This window comes from Castor canadensis, chromosome 13 (genome assembly GCF_047511655.1).
Source record: "Castor canadensis chromosome 13, mCasCan1.hap1v2, whole genome shotgun sequence".
In the NCBI taxonomy this organism is placed as follows: Eukaryota; Metazoa; Chordata; class Mammalia; order Rodentia; family Castoridae; genus Castor; species Castor canadensis.
This window is the reverse complement of record NC_133398.1, coordinates 3,612,763-3,632,481: the sequence shown is the minus strand read 5'-3', so window position 1 is coordinate 3,632,481 and position 19,719 is coordinate 3,612,763. Positions and strand designations below refer to the sequence as shown.

Genomic DNA, 19,719 nt, shown 5'->3' with positions numbered 1-19,719 from the left:
TAAAAAAATGGAAGAATATAGTCCTATCAGAAAAATACACTTTAAGTGAAAAGAGCTACTAAAGATAAAGTACTCATTGCTTAATGATAAAAGTGTGATTTATTGGAAAGATGTAACTGCTCTTACCTTGAATGTGCCTAATAACAAAATCCTCAAAATACAGAAAGCAAAATTTGGCAGAACTACAAAGAGAAAAAACAAATCCACCATTAAATTACAGTGGGAGGTTTTTTTATACAAAGAGTTTATGGATATATAATTACACATCATGAATTCACCCATTCTAAGATCAATGAGTTTTTGTAAATTTGCTTTGTTATGCAACCCTCACTGCAATCCAGTTTTAGGACTCTCCCCTCACCCCCAAAGTTCCTTTGTGCCGGCTCATAGCCAATCCTTGATCAGTAGTCAGCACCAGGAAAAAAAAAAAAAAAGGGTTGTCATAATCTCCTAGGGCAGCTGAGAGACCTGCAGGGCACGGTCCAAGGTACTCACACAGTTGACCAGCAGGCACTGTGAGAGCCAGCAGTGGACTGTTTCCCCTGAGGCTCATTTTCTGGTTTGCATACTTGTATATTTGCAGGGTGCTGCCTGTGTGACCAGTCCTGCACCGGGCCTGGCAGGGGCTGCCAGGCAGGGTTCCTGTCCAGCAGGACAGCTGACAGAATGAACCCACCAGCCAAGTTTCCTGGGTACTCAGTGGCTTTGATGGCTACAACAAAGTCCTCCATTGTGCCACCAGATAGCAGAACAGGGCACAAGGAGGTCTCCAGGGACAGGGGACAGAACACAGAATTAGGACAACCCAAAGCAGGGCTGGTTGTGGCTCTATCAGGGTGACGCCTCAACTGATATTGCTTTCCAACCTGTAAAATGGGGGTGGCCAGGAGGGCTAAGGTGCACAAGAAGGCACACACAGGTTTGAGTCACCTTTAGGCACGAAGTCTGTCCCATCCCCAGGTGTGATCATGACCCTGGCAGGATGTTGGCTTCTGGGTCCCCATGTAGAAGAGCAGGTGTTTGCAAGGAGCAATGAGCTAGACCTTGTGAGAGTGGAGTCTGCCTTCCGTGCTGACATCTTCCATCCTGCTATTCTGTGATTTCTGAAGTCAGCAGGCTGCCCAGAGGCCAGAGGCAGCCCCAGTTCCCTCTGTCCCTGCTCTCCCACCCTGGACGGATGAGCAGTTGGTCTGAGGCCACAGCTTCCTGGAGCCCTGAGCTGGTAGCAGGCGCTTATCAGCTGGGCTCAGACCGGCTGCCTGCCGCTGTGCAGGGGGGAGAGTGTGGGAGGGGACTCTGCCCAAACATCTTCCAGATGTGGCCGCAGCTACCCGATAGCCTGGCTCCAGCTGGCGCCCTGGGCCAGCAGGCTCCTGTTGGCCGAGCTGTTAGGAAAACAAAACTCAGGGAAGGCGCGGGAGGCCCGGCTTCTCGGAAGGGAAGGGAGTGATTGGGCAGAGCCCCCGCCAGGCCAGGCCAAAGCACCACGCTTGCTTCTGCCTGGGTCGGGCTGCCCACCTGGCTCTGAACTTGAGGTGTTCACCTTGTCTTCTGGCAAGTCCTGGGATGAGCTTGGGCTCCTCTTGTCAAAGGGGCTTCTTGGTGGGCAGGGTAGAGCCTCAGGTCCTTCTGTCTCCCCACTGTACATGTGGGTGGGAGGAAGAGCCCACAACACACAGGTGGACAACATAACGCCCTTCTGCCAGTGAGATGGGCCTCTGTGTACCTCTGCCAGCATTCTTGACCCAGTCAGCACAGGTTCTTTGTGGTGGGAGGTAAGTGGTGTTCCCGCCACCTCTGTTGTCCCATTGGACAGCTTTGGCAGGACTAGCAGCTATCACTGCTGGAAGGTGCTAGGGGCTGAAAGGCCTTGTCCAAGGTCGCACAGCCCTGGGGTGGGCACTCCAGAGCTGGCCTGTAGGCTGCTCTAGCCTGCTGCCAGCTCTCAGGTCAGCAGGGGCCAAGGCTAAGCCTCTGTGATCACTGGCTAATCGTTTGCTGTATGTGAATTTGTGCAGGAGGCAGAAGGCTAGTCCCTCACTGAAACAGAGGTGAAAAAACCCTTCTACTCCTTTACCCTTCACCCAGACAGTGTGGGAGCACGCCACGTGTCCAGGCTTGCCAGGGTCTCAAACGTCCCCTGGCCTCAGCCCCTGGGCATGCTGGGGCTGTCCCACCACCCCTCCCCCATTCCTCAAAGGACATAGGGAAGAGGGTAACCTAGGAAACAGGGTGGCCGTGACTCTGTACTGTGCCACAAAGCAGGTCGGCCCTCCAAGAGCTTTATGGATGACTTGCCTCAACATTCCTCCCAGCGGAGGACAGCCCAAGCGGGCAGACTGAGAACCGCCCTGTGGAGACACCTCCAGAACCGGGCCATCTACTGGACTCTGCATGCGGGGAGAGCAGAAGGCAGCCATGAAGTGGGAAAAGCCCCCAGACAGCCCTGGCTGTCTTCCAGGGCCACCTGCTTCCTAGGCCTCCCTTCTCTGCCCTAGCAGCCTTCCTCTTGCATGGCCTTCCCTGGTCTCATTCCACTACTCTTGTTGGTCTCTCCCCTAAAACCCTCAGAGCCTCAGGATCAACCTATCCACTCTCCCTTGTGTGGCCCCAAGAGTCAGACTTGCACAGTTTGGTCAGTCTACTTTGCTTTTCTCATGTTAGTTTCAAACCTGCCTCTTGCAGGCAGCCTTCCTGGCTTGCTCCCTTAATCCATAATTCTTGGTCACTTGGTTTGAAGCATTTTGTTTCCTTGGCAGTGGGAGTATTTGGTGTCTTAATTGTGGTGGTAGGGATCCTCACTAAAGGCTTAGAAATCCCTTTTCTTTCCCCTGACCATGAAAATGATTGCCAATGAAAAGATATTAAAATAATATTGTGCTGAGGGTTTTGTCTCAGTTAGCCTTGATAACATTTACATGAGTTGGGCACCATCACAAATGGGGAAACCGGAGGCAGAGAGGATTATGGAGCTCGCCTCAGGTAGTAGAGGGAGATTTGGAAGCCAGGTCTGGGTAGTTCTAAGCCTGTTTCCTGACCTTTTCTTCCATCTTCTCCACCTCTTTCGGTAGTCTTACTTTCCTAATGCTTTTCCAATCCAGCCAGTCTCTGACTTAATTCACCCTAGGGGACTATGGGGAGAGGCCATGGTTCCCATTCAAAGGTGAGGAAACAGGGCACGGGGGTGGGAGGGAGGAGTCGAGGTCACCCAGCCATCAGGGGGGTGGGCAGGTGGCAGCTGAGTCCTGGGTTTACCTGCCCTCTGCAACCTCTAACCAGCTCATCCACTGGTGAGATGTGCACCTGGGTTTCCAGCCTCCCACAGACGCCCATGGCCACCCTCTCCTCCCCACTCCTCCTCTTCCTTCCTCTGAGTCCTCCCCTGCCAAGACCCTGCGGCAGCCTGCCCGACGGGGCAGCCAGCACACTGCCCATAACTACAATCCCAGCTCCACGAAGCAGGACAGTCTATGAAGTCGGTGGGGAGCTGTAAAGCCTTTTAAAAGGGGCAATAAAAGTTTTGGGTTTCAGATCTCTTCCTGGAGAAGAGAATAACAGACAGGAAATTTCAGTAGCAGACACGACAGAGGCCGCAGCACGCAGTCTGCCCTCAGACGAAAACACCTCCTTGTGTGCCAGGGCCCAATGCTCCCTGACAGCCTTGCCCTAGCTAGGGGAGGTGGAGACGGCCTTACAATTCACTGTTTTGTCTACGTGGTTGTGTTTAGAATACCGCTCTGCGTGAGGCTTGCCACACCCAACCCTAAGTTGGCCTCCAAGGGTGTATGCTGGTCTGGGGTGTGTGAGGGTGTGTATGTGCCCCACATAGGGTGCATGTGTGGTCCAGACAGGGCTGGGGCCAAGGTGCCCTGACCCTGGATGCTGGGATGGGTGAGGCCTGGGCTGCTGCTTCATGGAGGCCAGGCTTAGGTCCAGGGAGGCCATAGTGGATCTGCACGCATTCATCCCCCAGAGTTAGAAATGACCCAGCTGGGAGAAGGACCACATCCTCTGGCCAACCATGTCCTGGCAGGGAAGCCACAGCCAATGTAGCCCCTAGCTTCTTCCCCTTGGTTTAATCAGGATTTCCTAAGCCCGAATGCCCAGGTGGCTGTCCCCAGGCACTGTACAAGAGTCACTAGCCACTTGGGCAGGGCTGTGGACAAAATACAGGGTACAGGGTTCTATTCGAACTTCAGATATACAACAGAACATTTTTTAGTAAGTGTGTCTCACTCAAGCATGTGTGAGACAGGGAGCCCTGTGGGGAAAAAGGGCAGGTGCAGTTCCTGAAACCTTCGCTCAGGACCTGTTACCTTTAAATCATAGTGTGTGTTTTCTTCCACCTTCTCTTGCATGTGGTCTCTTAGCTGCTACGGGGCCATCCTGTCACAAGGCCAGGGTGATCACACATAGAAAACACAGCAGCTCTTGGGACAAGACTTGCCTACTCTTCAAGGCCAGGATGTGTACACAAGAAAGCACCTTTTTAAGCTGTGCTTTTGAACACAAATTTGCCTCCTCTTTTGTCTGGGGAAGCCTGCTGTCTTCTGTCAGCACTGTTTCCCATCTCCTGCACTTAAAACTCCTCACAAGGTGCGAGCTCTGCGCCTCAACTTCACTTCCCAGGCACTGCACGAAAATGGCTCGTGCTACCAATCATCCCACTGCAGCTTCAGAGGCCCGCACAGCCTGGTCCTCACCCGCTACACTATGCATGGCAATTCAAAGTTCAGCTGCTTAAATGGAATAAAGATTCAGCTCCTCTTCTGCAACAACCACTTTTCGAAGGCTCAGGTGTCCCTTGAAGGGCCAGGAGATGCCACATGTGACAGCTCCATGCCCCTGGACCATTAGAGCAAGCTCTGTCCAACGGGACCACTCTGGAACTTGTAGGGACACTCAGAACTGGGTGGTCCCTCCTTTCCTGTCCTCCCCTACCTGACACTGGCTAAAGTCCCAATTCACATTTTTTTTTTTTTTTGGCAGTGCTGGGGTTTGAACTCAGGACCTCACACTTGCTAAGCAGGTGCTTGACTGCTTTGAGCCATGCCTCCAGCTGGGTTAGAACCTCAAGATGACAAAATGGGTCTTGGTGACTGAAGCTACCAGAGGCCACAGCTGGAGAGGTCCTGGGCACTGTCATCAGCTTGGCAGCCACTACCCGAAGATGCCAACATGCCTCATCTGTGAGCTGGAGTCTGGACTGTGCCCTAGGCCTGCAAGGGGTAGCCAATGGAGCCAAGCTGCTTAGGAGTGTGGGTCTGAGTATGGAGCCTGAGAGGCCAGGCGCAGGCCACAGTGGCTGGGGCTGAGGGCTGGAGTACGTCTCCTAATTGTCCGTGACTTACAGACTTGGCTGGGTGCCCAGACGGTCTTCATAAATCAGTGTCGCCACAGTGGAGAGCCTGCTGGTGTGGCCCTCAGGGCTAGGCAGTCGTACTGCCTTCAATTTTCTACCAGTCCCTGCAGAGCTGGAGGCTGGGGGCAGAGGCAGGATGGGGGGATTGGAGGGAGGAGGGCAAGGAGGTGGTGAGCCAGGGTCGCCCTGCAGTAGACACCTGCTTCTTGATGGGTTCCAGCCTTCCCACCTGATCTGGTTCTGCCTCTGCCTCTCACCTCCTGCCCAGCACTGACTAAAAGTGTGCCCTCCAGAAGTGGGAGATGGGCCAGAGGAAAGACTAGACTAGGGTCCAGAATGCCCTGACTCTTCATGGTGTGTGTGCCTATGTGGTGTGTGTGCATAAGGTGTATACATGTTCATGAAGTATGCATGTAAGGTGTGTGTGTATGAAAATGTGCACATCTGTCTGTGTGGTGTGTGCCTGTGTGTAAACATGTGTGACTGGAAGCCAGTTGAGGCTGTGCCATGTCCCTCCCCACATCAGGGCCAAGTGGTTGGATGCAGGAGGCCCCCTGTGTCTCTGTACTTGATCCTATGATGGGGACAGGCAGGACATGCCTTTTCACCCTTTCTGGCTGGCCTCAGCACCCCAACTGTGAGGCCTTAGTTTCCTCATCTGCTAAGTGGGATCAGTGCCTCAGTCCTGGCCCCAGGGCTGGAGAGGGATCTGACAGCCAGGTGTGAACACTTTGGGGTACCCTGTGAGTGCTCTGGACTGTTCTGTTGTGTGAAGGCTCTGGGGACAAAGAAGGGCTGGTTCCTGTGGATGACTTCTGTGTCTGCCACTAGGGCTGGGAAGGACAGAAGTGGCAACAGCAGGCCAGGGCTCCAAGACACAGAGAGTTCTGGAGATCAGGGAGGCCAGCTGAAGCATCAGCCAGTGCAGGGGAAGGTGGAGGAGGCCACCTAGTCCCCAACCTCAGGTGTGGAGCCAGATCCTGGGGTGTGTGGAAGGTGACATTAGGACAAATCACAGCTGGTGGGGTGTGGACGTGGGGAGCTTCTTCTTCATAATAGCACCATCTGGAAACCAAACAGGCCCCAGACAGGTTTAGGTAACTTCCTGCAGACAGATGGGCTTTGGGTCACTGGGAAATGGGGGGCGGGTGGTCAGGGGTGCTGGAGAGGTTCAGGCTTGTGAGGTGATGTCTGGAAGCTGCTGCTGCTGCCACCACCCCCAGGCCATCACAGTCACAGGCTGGACCTCCCACTGCATGTCAGAGGCCCAGCCCAGGGAGCCTTGGCCCAAGGATTTGCACCCAGCCACCTTTTCCTGAGGGGCTGGCACAGGGCTGCAAGTGCCAAAGCCCAGGGCTGTGCTCCCGCCTCCTGCACTGGTGCCCTGCCGGTGGCAGGCACAGCTCTGGACCCACCACTGTCGGGCCTGGAACCAGATGTTTTCCCTGAGCTCGGGAGCTCCTTGTAGGACAGGAATGATGACGCTCAGCTTACAGACTTGTTTTAAGAATCAGGATGTGTATAAAGTATTTGGCAGATAGTAATGTTGATGAATTGGGGCACTTTTGATCTGTTATTATTACTGTAACAGCCTGATCCAAGACTGGGCTGGAGAGATGGGGCTGAGCAAGGGACAGGCCGGGACCTGGGGCAAATCTGGATCCCACAGCCCCAGCTTCCTAAATGGGCTTTCAGAGCTGGGCAAGGGACAGAAGTTGTGATGCCAGGTTCCAAGAAAAAACAGATGACCCTCAGCAGGCATGGGTCTCCTGGTTGGTGGGAGGTCTTCTTCGTGGCTGCTGCTGAGATAGGACTTCTGGGCCCATCTGGCCATGAGTGAGGAGAGAGAAGAATGGGGAGTATAGACTTTGAACCACCTGTTGGTCATGAGGCCCTCGAGGAAAAATCTCCTTTCTTTCAATACAGTGCTGAGTACTCTGTAAACACGGGTAAGAGGGTTCCTAAGATGCATTTAGCAGAGCATGCAGAAGAGACCATTTCTCCTGGATACCCAGTAAGGAAGGACAGGAAGAACCCCAGGGGAGACCTCGGTACTCCTGCCACCAGATGGGGGAGCGGGAGCTTGGAGCTGTGGGGCCATGGTCAGACACAAGCACAGCAGAGGGTGGGGAAGTTCAACTTGGCTGGGGCTCCCGCGTTGCCAGCCTTCTTGTTCACCTTGGGCAGCAGCAGGAAAAAGGACATGGCCAGGGCGCAGTGGTAGAAGCTGTGGACATAGGTGTAATCCCAATCCTGTGGGGTAGAGTTGGGGGCGGGTCAGTCCGTGCTCAGCCCCTCCCCAGAGCTCTTCTCTCTAAGACCCAGCCGAGCCCTCCAGGTCCCCGAGTCTCTGACTGTGTCCTGGTGCACTGCAGGTTCCGCAGGGAGGCTTCCTTCATGTGTGGCCATGGCAGCCTTTCCTGCTACCAAACCCCTATTACATTGAAGGCCTGTGCTGCTTGCCAGGCCTAGGACAGAGGCTGGGACATCTCCTCCCTCCTTTCCTCCTTCTCTCCCTCTCCGCCCTTCCCTTCCTTCCTCCTTCCCTCTTTCCTCCAAGGAAACCTTCCTTGCCCTCCTGGGAACACCTTCCAGGCTGTGCACACCATCTCAGGGGCAAGCTGCCTGAAGGCAAGGCTTGTTCCCCCTCTCTGTGACCCCCATGTCCATATAGGCTGTGATGCTGGTGACACTAGGGATGGACAACACACAGCATGAGGGGGCAAGGAGGCAGGAGTGTGATATGACAGTGGATCCTCTCTGGGAGGGCACAGCCCCCTGCCCCAGTCCTCACTAGCACAGCCATATGCCCCATAGGGCTCAGGCAGGCGGAGCCCCTGCCCCCCCAAGGCCTGGTACCTCAAAGAAGAAGCGAAGCATCAGAGCCAGTGCCCCGAAGCAGAGGCCGGGGCCTATCTGCTGGGTATAGACGCTCTTGTCGGGGTACAGACCCTTCTTCTCCTTCATCTTCTGCAGCTGAGGGACAGAGGAAGAACAGCAAAGCTCTTAGGGCACAGTAAGGGGAAGGCTTCTTCCTAGCTGGCTGGATATAGCCGCCCCTCCCCCACTCTCCCTGGCCGGCCATCTTCAGGTGGGAAATGAGTCTCCACATGCCCAGGCAGTGCAGAAGGTTCTGCTGGACCTGGGCCTTGATACAGGACCAGTGGAGATGGGAGCCTCTGGGCCATTTGCCCCCAGCAGCTGGCCTCCCCTTTGCCTCTTTGGGAGGTCCCAAGGGCACTCCTTGCATTTCCATTACCCAGCTAGAGGAACTCCTTGAGGGGAATTATGTTCCATGAAAGGATATTGACACGGCACTAGGAACCCCTAGCCGTGTGTGCTTCACTGGTGGCGGGCGTGGGGGGGGCAGTTAGTAGCACACGTGGGGTGGCCCGTTGGTCTGTAGTTGGCTCATGGAGAAACATCATTTGCGTTACCAGTTAAGGAGCTGTCTTAATATTACTAGATTAATATTATTAATCAAGCACGTAAACCTTGATTTCTCAGTCACTGATTGCCTAGAGCAAGGCTCCAGTGCGTAACCATGCTTGGCAAGATGGGAGGGCACACAGAAAAGATGAGGTTCCCGCAGGTCCTTAGCCTGGAAACTCAGATCCTTGGGGCAGAAGTTTTGGAACTGAGGATACCTCTGATTTCAGCAGGATACATTGTCACACACAATAACTAAGGTGTATACCTGGGGCATGGGGCAGGACTTCTGACTGCACACATCACTGAGTGGGGTGCACAGAGACAGCAAACAGCCTCACACTGGGTCAGGCTAGCTTGTTTCTAGTTTTCTGGGACTGATCACTGCTGACAGGAGTTGAACACCACCATGGTGCAGGCAGTGTGAGTACGGAGAGCTGGCACAACCCTGGATGTGGGTGACTGTGATCTGGGAAATCCTTGCCCAGTGGCAGCACTGGGGCCCCGAGAGGGAGGGTCTGTCCCAGGCAAGGTCATACTGGTGGGCTTGGTCCTGCCCCTGGGAACCCCGTCCTCCAGATCGCTCAGCTTCTGTCTCCCAAAAGTTGTTCCCACACCTCTCCACAAAAAGGATGAGCCCTGAAAGGGGAATCTATCCACATTCTAGGAAGCAAATGTCCTTGGAAATCCAACTTGAATTGCACCTCCAATTCACAAATTCGATTTGCTCCCCAGATGCAGGGAGGCAGCGACCTCTCCTGCTCCTGGCCCAAGGGCCTCGGAAGCCTTTGGGCCCTCTGTGGGGACACAAAGGAGTGGATTGTATCCTGGCTAATTAAAATCCAGCCAGAGTCAGACCCAGCCAACAGTGCAGAGGAACAACCCTCAGACGGGACAGAAGAAGGGTTATCAGAAGGAGCTTCTGTGTTTATGCATTCCAGCGTGTTAATTAACGACTGGACCCCAACTGGATCCCTGCCCCAAGGCTGTTCTGACCTCCCATGTCAGTCCAGGGCCAGCCTTGCATCCCCAAGTTGGAGTGAGAAACAGGCTCCCGTCTCCTGCCGGAAAAGTCAAATCTGACGGCCACTGCCCTGCTGGGGCTCTGTGTTGGGTTGTTGACCCTCTGTGCCTAAGTCTTGCCAACAATCAAGTGACTAAGTGAGCTCTGTCCCCCTTGGTGCATAGAGGAGTGGATGTGAGTTGAAAGCTTACCTCCGGATGTCACCTGCCCTACCTGCAGCTGTGGATGGGTGGGGTGCTCTGCTGTGCTCCCCACCCTTCTAGTTCCTCTTCCTCCTCTTGCTTGCTGGGGACCAGTTTCCTGTTCCTGATTTGCCTCCCTGAATCTGGCCCATCTCAGGGCTGCAGCAGAAGTGTGGCTGGTGCTGCACTTAGGGGGACCCCAAGATCCCAGGTGCTCCTCGGGTCAAAATGCAGTAGAGGGGTTGAACTTGGGGCCTGGATTGCTTAAGGCTTGCAAAGTCACTAGGCTGTGGCCTGCTGGTCCTTCCTGCTCTGGGATGGGTCCCAGAAGATATCCTGGGTGTCCCTCATTTACCTTGGCCAGCTTGACTAGGTTCCAGGCCTCACAGCCAAGAGGGTCTGGATATAACAAAGTGGGCAGGAGGCCTGGGTCTGAGTGCAAAGGGCAGTGTGGGCACCAGGTGCCAGCTGCAACCCAGGGGCTGTGGTTGGAAACTCTGCACAGGCCGTATCATCCCTACCCTCCTTAGAACCAAGCCCAAGGCCACTTCCTCCAGGAAGTCTCTTCAGATTACCCTAGGCTGCTTCCCAAACTGGTGCTGCATCTCTAAGCAGCCCTTCTCTTTCCTCCTCCTCCTCATGTCAGTGGTAATAACTTAAATGCATTATCTATGTGTCTTTGGACCCACCTGGTGGGAGAGGCAGAGCGGGAAGGAGATTCAGCCTTGCCCAGCACTAGTGATGACTGCCAAGAGCTGGACAGGAGCACTGGTGGCCATTTGTAGGTGTTTTCACAAATTCCTGTGTCTAGCCTGCCTGCCTGTGAGGGCAGGAGGAGCAGAGATGCAGTCAGGGTCAGGGGAGGGTCACTAGCTACATGGTCCCCATGCCCTGAGCACACAGTACGTACCCACTTCACAGCGATCATGAGGACGGCCGTGCCAATGGGGCCTGAGTACACCCCGTAGCCCCAGCGGTCATGGTAGGTCCGCACAGCAATGGTCAGCACGCCAAGCATCACGAACGTTGATCTCTGGGGTTCATCAAAGTCAGCCAGTGCTGGGGGCCCGGGAAGAGACACGGGAGCTGTGAGTGCCACCCCCTCCACTCCTGGCTGTGCCCCCACCCTTAGGTGCCCACTAGGGTGTCCCACAGGTAGCAGGCCCCAGGCCCTGCCTGGTCACTAAGAGGTCTGAGATCTGCTCAGTTGTACAGGAAAGGCAGGATGCTGGTTCCTTGGGGTAGGGCAGCTGGAGTAAGGCTCACAGTCCTGTTTCCATGACGACCGGTATGTGAGGGAAAGGCTGGATTCCCTTGGAAGACTGGCACGTAGATGCCAAGTCACGAGAGCCCATCCCTAGGCAGAGAGCGCGCAGGTGATGGGGACACCTGTCCTGCATTGCCAGGAGACCAAAACTGAGATTTTTTTTCTTTATTTTTGCAGTGTTGGGATGGAAGCCAAGCCTTGCACACACTAGGAAAGTGTTCTGCCACTGATTCACACCCCCAGCATCAAGTTGAGGCTTTGCAAGTGTACCGCCTCCCTCGAACTCCGGGATGAAAGTGACCCTTGTGAGCCTGGGGGAAATTCTGGGAGGTTGAGTTCCAGAGTTGAGAGTGGAGTTCCCAGAGCTCTGGCTCTTTCCTTTGTGTGCCATGGCTGTTCTTTCACAATAAGCATTCATCAGATCAGTCACTTAAAAAGGATATGAATTCAAGAGCGTGAGGTTTAGAAGTGCATCCTTTCTTGTGGACTAAGCTGGGCTCTGGGTGAGGGGAGGCGCTCTCAGGGATGGGATAGGTGTGTAGGTGGCCACTCACCCATTAGGGAGACCCACATGCTCAGTGCTGTCCCGTAGACGCTGAAGTACTCCAAGATGTCATGGCGCAGGAAGCACAGCACAGAGAGGCCGGGCCCGTCACAGGCGTGGTAGAGCTGCTGGGAAATCCACAGGTAGTCAGCAGGCAAGGAGACAGGTACAGCCCAGGGGCAGCAAGGGCTGGTACTGAGCCTTGGTCCCACAGAGCCAGGCTGTGAGACACCGAATGGCTCTCGGCCTCACCTTTTTCCTTCTGAACAATGGGGAAACCTAGGGTCTGACCCCTGCAGAGTCTCGGGGATTAAACAGGTGAGGCATTTGGGGCCTAAATGTGCTATGGGCTCAGCAGAAATCCCTTTGGGAGATCCTCTGACCTTCTCTGCCCTGGCTGGACCGAGGCTGGGTGGTCACACAGGTGAGGCCTGTAGAGGAGGAGACACTCAAATGTCACCTACGTGCACCTTCCACACAGGGCTTCCTGAGCACACACGTGTTCACTTATTGATCTTTGAGTCTTCTCATTAGGGGTCACCCTGCCTTTGAGGCCTGGGGGCCTTTTCCTGCCCAAATGACTCCTGTAGAAGTGGCTCTACCCACAGTAGCGTTCTCAGACTGGAGTGGGCATCAGAGAACGGTCCTGTCAGCACACAGGCTGCTGAACCCCTCCTGACAGCTGTGGACTGTCGTGGTCCCGATGGGTTGGAGATGTGTGGTTTTAACAGATGCCCCTGTGGGCGGGGCGGCCAGAACATGTTTTGAGAACTCCTTTTGGTGTCTGTTTCTTTAAAAAGGAGGAAGACCTTAGAATCCCCTAAGAAGGGTCTGTACACAGCACCCTCTTTCCTTTGTCTTCGCCCTATTCTCAGTCATCTCTCTGACACAAATTGCATAGCAATTTTTAGAGCAAAATGCCTATTTGGAGTATTTTCCAAGCAGTCAACTTATTTCTTGCAGAAAACAACTCTCTCTCCTTTTGCCTTCACATTTCATCATTTTAAGTAATATTTAATTACATGACATAATTATTTTGACAGGTTCGGCTGGCATAAATAAGCTTGGGAACCAGCACAATCGTCTCTTGGTAAGCCCAGCTCAGCAGGAGGGAGCTGGCTTATTGGAAAGCAGCCCCTGTCTGGAGGCGGCAGGGACGCCACAGGGCGCAGGGGCCCTGGGTAATGGCAAGACAAGTAAGTAGGGTTGGTTCAGAGAGGTTCTGCCAGTTGCAATTGCACTTGGACGAATGTTAAGGTGTTAAGGTAAAATTGTACTCGGAGGCATTAATAGAGATAGAGTTCCAGGACAAGGGAGAAGGTAGTCCTCTCTGTTTTGGTCAGAACCACCCAGAGAACTGCATTAAGCTTTGGACGGTGCTCTTTTTTGAGGTATCTTTGGCAGAGTAGAGGGTAGAAGAGGGTAACCAGGTGTAGGACATGACTGTCTAGCTCAGGGAAAGAGTAGTTTCTGGTAAGGCCTGATCAAGGTGTCCAAATGGAGAAGGAAGGACATGCAGGTCCTATGATGTTCTCCTGCTCTTCTGGCTTCTTCCAGAACCACATCCCCCAACTCCACCTGACTCTCACCATGTCTCTGTACCTCCCCTTTGCAACACAGATTGTTGCATGTGGTTAAGACTTGCTGTGACATTCTGGCAAATATCTGTGCCCTTTGCCCACCAGGAGCAAGACTAGTCTCTGTCCTGTCCAGGCTGTGAGGCCAGCTCCCAACATCAACTGTTTGCCTGTGTATGAGGGCCAGAGAGGGGAGCCAAGCACCCCCAGGCCAGAAGGGCCTCTCCTACTAGGCCCATGGATCGTCCTGACTTTGGAACTAGCCCTGTGCTACACTGAACTTCTGAGCAGCACCATCTGCCCTGGGAGGCAGGGTCAGGGCAGTGATTGGTCCCTGACTCCAGGGCTTCAGAAACCCTTTCCTTCACCTGATGCAGGGCGACCTGGCCTAGACAGGTCTGGGGTGCAGCTGGGGCCTGTGGACGGGAACTAAGACGCTGCAGTCAGGCCTAGCACATCCTGCTGGGAGCTCAGCAAGAGGCTGATGCTTGGAACCTCCCCTGTCCAATGGGACAGGGAAGCCTGCTCTGTGAGGCTTTTGAAGGGGCTTGGTGGTACAGTACAGTGTACCACCAAACCCCTTCAATGTACAGTTCAGTGTACAGTACAGTGTCCCACGCAGAAATGCTCAGTGTCATGGAGGGTCCTGGTTGGGACACAGCAGGAGCCATGAGTGAGCCAGAGCTGTGGGAGGTACACAATTGTGCTTGGCTGCTAGAGGACATTTGTCCCAGGAGGCAGCTGCCCCTGTCACTCTGGGTGGGGCAGGGTGGGGCTGGGTGGGCCTCTGAGGCCAGCCACAGAAGCAGCTGTGGACCAGCCCAGGCCCAGGAAAGGGAGGGGTGTCCTGGCTTAGGGGTGAGGTTTGCTGAGCTGGGCCTAACATGGGCTTTGGAGATGAGATTCTAGCGTTTCTAGCCCTGAGGCCCTGACATCTGCAATGACATCCCATCCCTGCAATGGACTTTGATGTCTCATCTGCCAATAAGAGACCCTGGCTGGGACTGGGGTTCCATGAGGAACAAATGAAGGGACACACGGCACAGTGCTTTGGGCGAACCGGCAGCTCCACACTGTTTTGTGCCCATGGTGAATGCCTGGGGCTCAGCCTCTCTGGGAGCAGTTTCTTCTTCTGTCAAATGGGAATCACAATGCTAATCTCACGGGAGGTACAGAGACAAATAAGACACTGTGTGTGCAGAGCACAAGCACAGTCCCCCCCAAATCCCGCCCCCGCGGACGCTGGCTTATGGCTTCTTGTCATTGGAGCTGATGTCTTCCCCACCTCAAGGTGGACTCAGAGCCTTAGAGCATCTGGTTCCTGGCTTGTCCCAGGTCACTATTACCCACAGAAGCACCATAACTCGGAGGGGGATATGTGTCCACTCCATACCAACCCCACAGCCCATGAGAACTTGTGGCTTCTGCTGCCATCAAAATTGGACTTGATCAACTTAGGGTGCTGGCTAATGTGTGAACACATCTGCAAACATGTGCATATGCTCACAGGCCTCACTTGCTCAGGACTGCTTGTGTGCACACACATGCTTTGGCTTTCTTGTTCACTGAGGATCCCCTGCTGGGGAGAGGCTAGCCTGGAGTCAGGTGCCATTTTTCACAAGTCAAACTCTGCCCTGAAAGGGAGGCTGGTGGACTTGTGCCTCCCCAGCATATGTGTCATACCAGAGCATGTTGGTGAAAGATGGGTCTGACGGAAAAGGAAGAAGAAAGACCATGGGAGAGAGAGAGAGATGGGGGCTCCTGGTGGGAGTCCAGTAGTGGGAGGGAGCTCAGAGCAATCCCAAGGAGGTGAGAGGGCACTAAGAGAGATGATAGATGGGTAGATGGATGGGTAGAGAGAGATGACAGAGATGATTGATAAGATAGATGATAGGTAGATAGGTGACAAACAGATGGCTGATTAGGTAGACCAATTATTAGATAGATAGATAGACAGATAATAGGTTAGAGACAGAGATAGATAGCAGCAAGCTGGGGGGACTGATAGACACAGCCAGAAAGGGACACGTGGAAGGCCGGGGAAAAGACCTGGAGAAGTAAAGGCCAGGGGATTGAGGATGAGAGCGAATTCCGTGAGGACACAGTTCCAGAAATCAAGAGCGCCAGTCCATAAACATAGAAAGAAAAACGAGAGAGGTGCAGAGAAAGAAAAACATGGAATCAGTGAGAGAAACTAAGGGAAAAGACCTATGGGGGAGGGGTGAGGAGAGGCAGAGGGCCTAGAGATACAGCCCTCAAAAAAGCTGCCCAGTACAGACACTCCACTGAAAGATGGAGAGAGCACCCTATGACAGTTACCTGGAAACGGAAGGGAGCAGGAAGAGTGAGCTGAGAGCCTGTCAGCCAGATATATAAATAGAAAGAAGAAGAAGGACCCAGAGAGAGACAGGTACCATGAAAGGAGGAGAGAGGGAAGGCAGCAGGGAGCCGGCCTTCCTCAGTGGAGCAGCTCAGAGTTCTGGAGTCAGGCTCACCCGAGCCCTTCACATTCCCCAAACATGCTAGCCCCTTCCTAAGTCCCATCCTTCCCCTCAGTAGTGCTGAGGGCAGAGCTGGGAGAGGGGTGGGTGTGAGGGAGGCTGAAGCCAGCAGCCAAAACAAAATGAGCAACCTGGAAGTCTTGTCCTCAGTTGACTGACATATGGCCATTGTGGCTTTGGCTTCACTCACATGTGGCAGTCATTCCTGAAAATTTCCTGGCACAGATAGGGAAACTGAGGTGCAGAGAGAGGGAGGGCCTCCCGGAATCTTCTCTCTGCAGTCTCCAGAACCCCGTCCTGAGTGCTTTCTTTTGTTTCTAAATCATGTCTCTTTATCGCCCAGCACAGGACAGTAGCAGAGACACCGTCCCTGCTGGGTCTTCCTCCTAGGCCCCACACTTACCGCCACAAAGAACATGGTGAAGAGGTAGACCATGGCCTCCACGTGGAACCGCCTCTTGGCAGCGATGCTGACTGTGGGGAGGAAGGCCAGGCTGCTGAGGGTGGGCAGGAGCAGTTTGGCCACGAGTGTCCCCATGGGCTGGGAGGAAGGTACTGGCTGTAGAGAAGGGTGGATGTAGGCCTCCTGGGTCCCCAGGAGACCTATGAGGGAGAAAGGCTGCTCCCTTCGGCAGGCTCTGACACAGCTGTGCCAGTGCCCACGAGGAGGGCTCAAGTGCCCCGAGCAGGCATGTGTGCAGCAACACATGGAGGGGGCCCAACAGCTGATGAACCACGTGGTCAGCACTTGTCTCTGATTTTTTTTTTTTTTTGTGATGCCAGAGGAGTTCATTCAAGGAGGCCATTTTCTCTTCTCTGAGGCAGCAACCTCGGGGGAGACTCCTTATGAATGCAATCCCTGACTTAGAGCCATTTTCCACCCCGGCCTTCTCCCCAGACGAGTAGACTTGTGGGTGCTGCTGCTTGGGTCACACCTCCATGGGTGGCAGGAGGTGAGAGAACCCCAAGTTTAGCCAATTCTGATGGCTCAAAGGACCTTGTAAATAAGCTTCAGCCCACACATTCTTCTCCTTAGCTTGTTTGCCCACAGGCTTCTCGGCTTGATTGTATTGTTTCACATCTTAACTTAGGTGGCCAGAACCTTCTACCTTTGGACCGTCTCCATTTGCCTTCCAAGCACAAGACTGGTCCTTGCCCTCTTAGCTTTCCTTCTCTCTTCTATTGACAACAGCTCCTTGGCTGGCCTGCAGGAAATTACCTTCTCTTGTTGTAAGAGGTCTTGGGGGAACCATCTGGCAGGGGGCCCCCTCATCGCTCAGCCAGGGAATGATGGGTGTGTGGTCTGAGCTTCCCAGGCAGACTCATTCCATGGATTGACTGATTGATTTGCGGTTGGCAAAACAGCATTTCCTTCCATTTTATTCTGTAACTATGATAGAATTCACATAAGACAAACACACTGGCTTAAAACCTGTAGTCTGATAGGATCTGACAGGTGGGTATATCTGTGCAGCCCCCATAGGGTCTACTTCTGGCTCCCTAGGATGCTCCCTTGAGCCCTCCAGGAAAGGCAGCCACTGTTACTATTTCTGCCTGGGCCTGACTTTGTTCGAGAACTTGACAATGGATCACGCAGCGTGTGCTTTTTTGGGCTGGGCTTCTTTCACTTCACCTATGTGATGCCTGTGAGATCCATTTGTGCTACTTGATGGGTCATATTCCCTAAATGGCTCTTCCTCACTTCCCTTCCCTTGGGAACTGGAACCTGGGGTAAAAGGACAGCAGGCTAGTGGCCCAGGAGTGCTGATGCACCTCCAGGGCAGGCTACCAGGTCTGACCAGTGAGGCCTGGATTCCCTTCCTATCCTGCTATCTGCCAGCCTCCCTACTGCTTTCCAGTGGCCTCTTTCTTGTCTGAAGTCGGCTGGAGTCCATTTCTTCTTCCCATTGGAGACACCTGCTCATGTCATTCTTCTGCTTAAGACCCTTTCAAAAGGCCCATAGCCCTTGGGGGGAAGTCCAAGTGCCACCGAGACCACCAGGCCATCCATAGCCTCCACTCTCAGATGTGTGACTTCTCCCACCCCTCTGCCCCCACCCCACCCCCCGCCACCACAGGACAGCACTCCTGCTCATATGTAGCCTGGACAGAGTGTAGGAGGGGCTTCTGTGATTGACAGCACCCCCAAAGCAACAGAGGGGCTTCTGGGCCTGCCGCTATCTGCTTCTCATCCTAGCAACTGCTACTCTGTGGCAGAGACACTAGTGTTGGCTTGGCTTGCTTGGGCTGTGCCCCCCACACCCTGGTCTGGGGCAGGGGTCTGGCTAGCGAACTCCTTATCATAACCTCCCACGTTCAAGCCTGGCACTTTGTGGGTCTTCAACAAATACCAGGTGAATGAATGACTTTGTTAAAAGAATGAATGAAAATCCAAGGAGGCAGGGCCAGTTTTAGTCTGGCCTCTTAGGAGCCCAGTTCCCTGTCCGAATGGGAAATCCAGACCCTGCTGTGTACGCCGAGCTGGGTGGGAGGCGTACGATAACCCGTGACTCATCGTCTTCGGGCTGGGCTGTGATCATCCTTGCTTCTCACCTCTCTGGCCCTCAGCTCCTGCTCAGCCCCAGCCTGGGCCCCCAGCAGGAGTGGGAAAGGGTGGAGAGGAAATATTCTGCATGTCAGGTGCTAAGAGAGGTGGCGAGAAGAGTGCTCTCTGGAGCCATAAACCCCGTGCAGAAGCAGGAAAACATTCCACAGTTGGTTTTGTGCGTGAGTGCCTGTGTGTTTTGCAGCTGTGAACTCCGGGGCCAGGCTGTGAGCTTGGGAGAAAGAGAAGGGGGAGGTGGAACTGCACATGTGTTGCAGCGATTAAGGAGGAAGGGGGCCGAGGAGGGGCTGACACAAAGCAAGGAGGCAGGTGGCTGGGCCTGGGGTAGCTGCGGAGCCTGTGCACAAAGGCTGGACCATGAGCCATCCTCTGTGGGGGCGCAGAGTAGAGGTGGGAGGCAGCTGGATATGGCTCCCGTCCGAGCCTGGCTGCCTGGACGCAGACCAGCTGACTGTGGAGAAGGCGTCCAGCTCTGAACAGGACTGAAATGACCCTCGGTTCTCCCTGAAGCAGGGGAAGCAGTTTGCCTAGAGGCTGAGGGAGGTAGAGTGGAAAGGACAGGTGACTGCTCTGGGGGTAGAGGTGTGGGGAGGGGAGCCAGGATGGGCCCATGCCAGGAACCAACTCCACCTGGGCAGGCTCTGGGCCAGCAGAGACGTGAGTTGGCTCTCTTGGCCCTTCCACCTTTGATGCTCCCACCTGCCAGCTCCCCCAAAGATCCAGGCTTCAGCCCAACAGACACCCACAGCTGCACATCCCCCCACACTCTTAGTCTCTATTGAGGATGCTTGTTCCATTCACACTGTAGCTTCAGCCTTCCCTGACCCCCGGGACATGGTGACTCCCTTCTCCCAGCCCCATGGCACTGAGTATGTGGATCTTGAAACGCCTTATCCACAATGGATTATCCACAATGGATGTCTGTTCAGCACTGGCCACATGCCAAGGACTCTTCATACAGTGTCCTGCTTGTCCCTCTTTGCAACCAGCAGGTGCAAGCTTGCCATTTTACAGGGGTAGAGACTGAGGCCCAAAGAAGAGCAGGGATCTGGTTGAGGTCACCCATGTATATCTGACTCTCTCTTGTCCCAGCACTTCCCCCTTCTCCCTGCGTGCCTGGGAGGGTTAGAGCTGTCTCGCTCTCCTCTGTACCCACATGTCCCTGGCTCACTGGTCAGACCCGGCTCTTGAAACCACTTGTCTCAGTTCCCAAGGGTCCCAGGCAGCATCCCCCTTCTGCCCAGCAGGTGGCGCTGGTCTCAATGAG

The 19,719-nt window shown here is 54.3% G+C and overlaps 1 protein-coding gene and 1 long non-coding RNA gene across 2 annotated transcripts; both read right to left on the bottom strand.

The window, feature by feature from the left end:
- Positions 1–80: 80 nt before the first annotated feature.
- Positions 81–1,177, bottom strand: LOC141415608 (uncharacterized). Its single transcript, XR_012440610.1, has 2 exons — positions 931–1,177; positions 81–182 (listed from the first exon to the last, which is right to left on the bottom strand). It is a non-coding gene; the product is annotated as an uncharacterized lncRNA (long non-coding RNA).
- Positions 1,178–7,052: 5,875 nt separating this feature from the next.
- On the bottom strand, positions 7,053–16,523 carry Mymk (myomaker, myoblast fusion factor). Its single transcript, XM_020153620.2, has 5 exons — positions 16,290–16,523; positions 11,819–11,933; positions 10,908–11,056; positions 8,222–8,338; positions 7,053–7,615 (listed from the first exon to the last, which is right to left on the bottom strand). The coding sequence occupies exons 1-5, from the start codon at positions 16,422–16,424 to the stop codon at positions 7,466–7,468; spliced, it is 666 nt and encodes a 221-aa protein (XP_020009209.1). The 5' UTR covers positions 16,425–16,523; the 3' UTR covers positions 7,053–7,465.
- Positions 16,524–19,719: the final 3,196 nt, after the last annotated feature.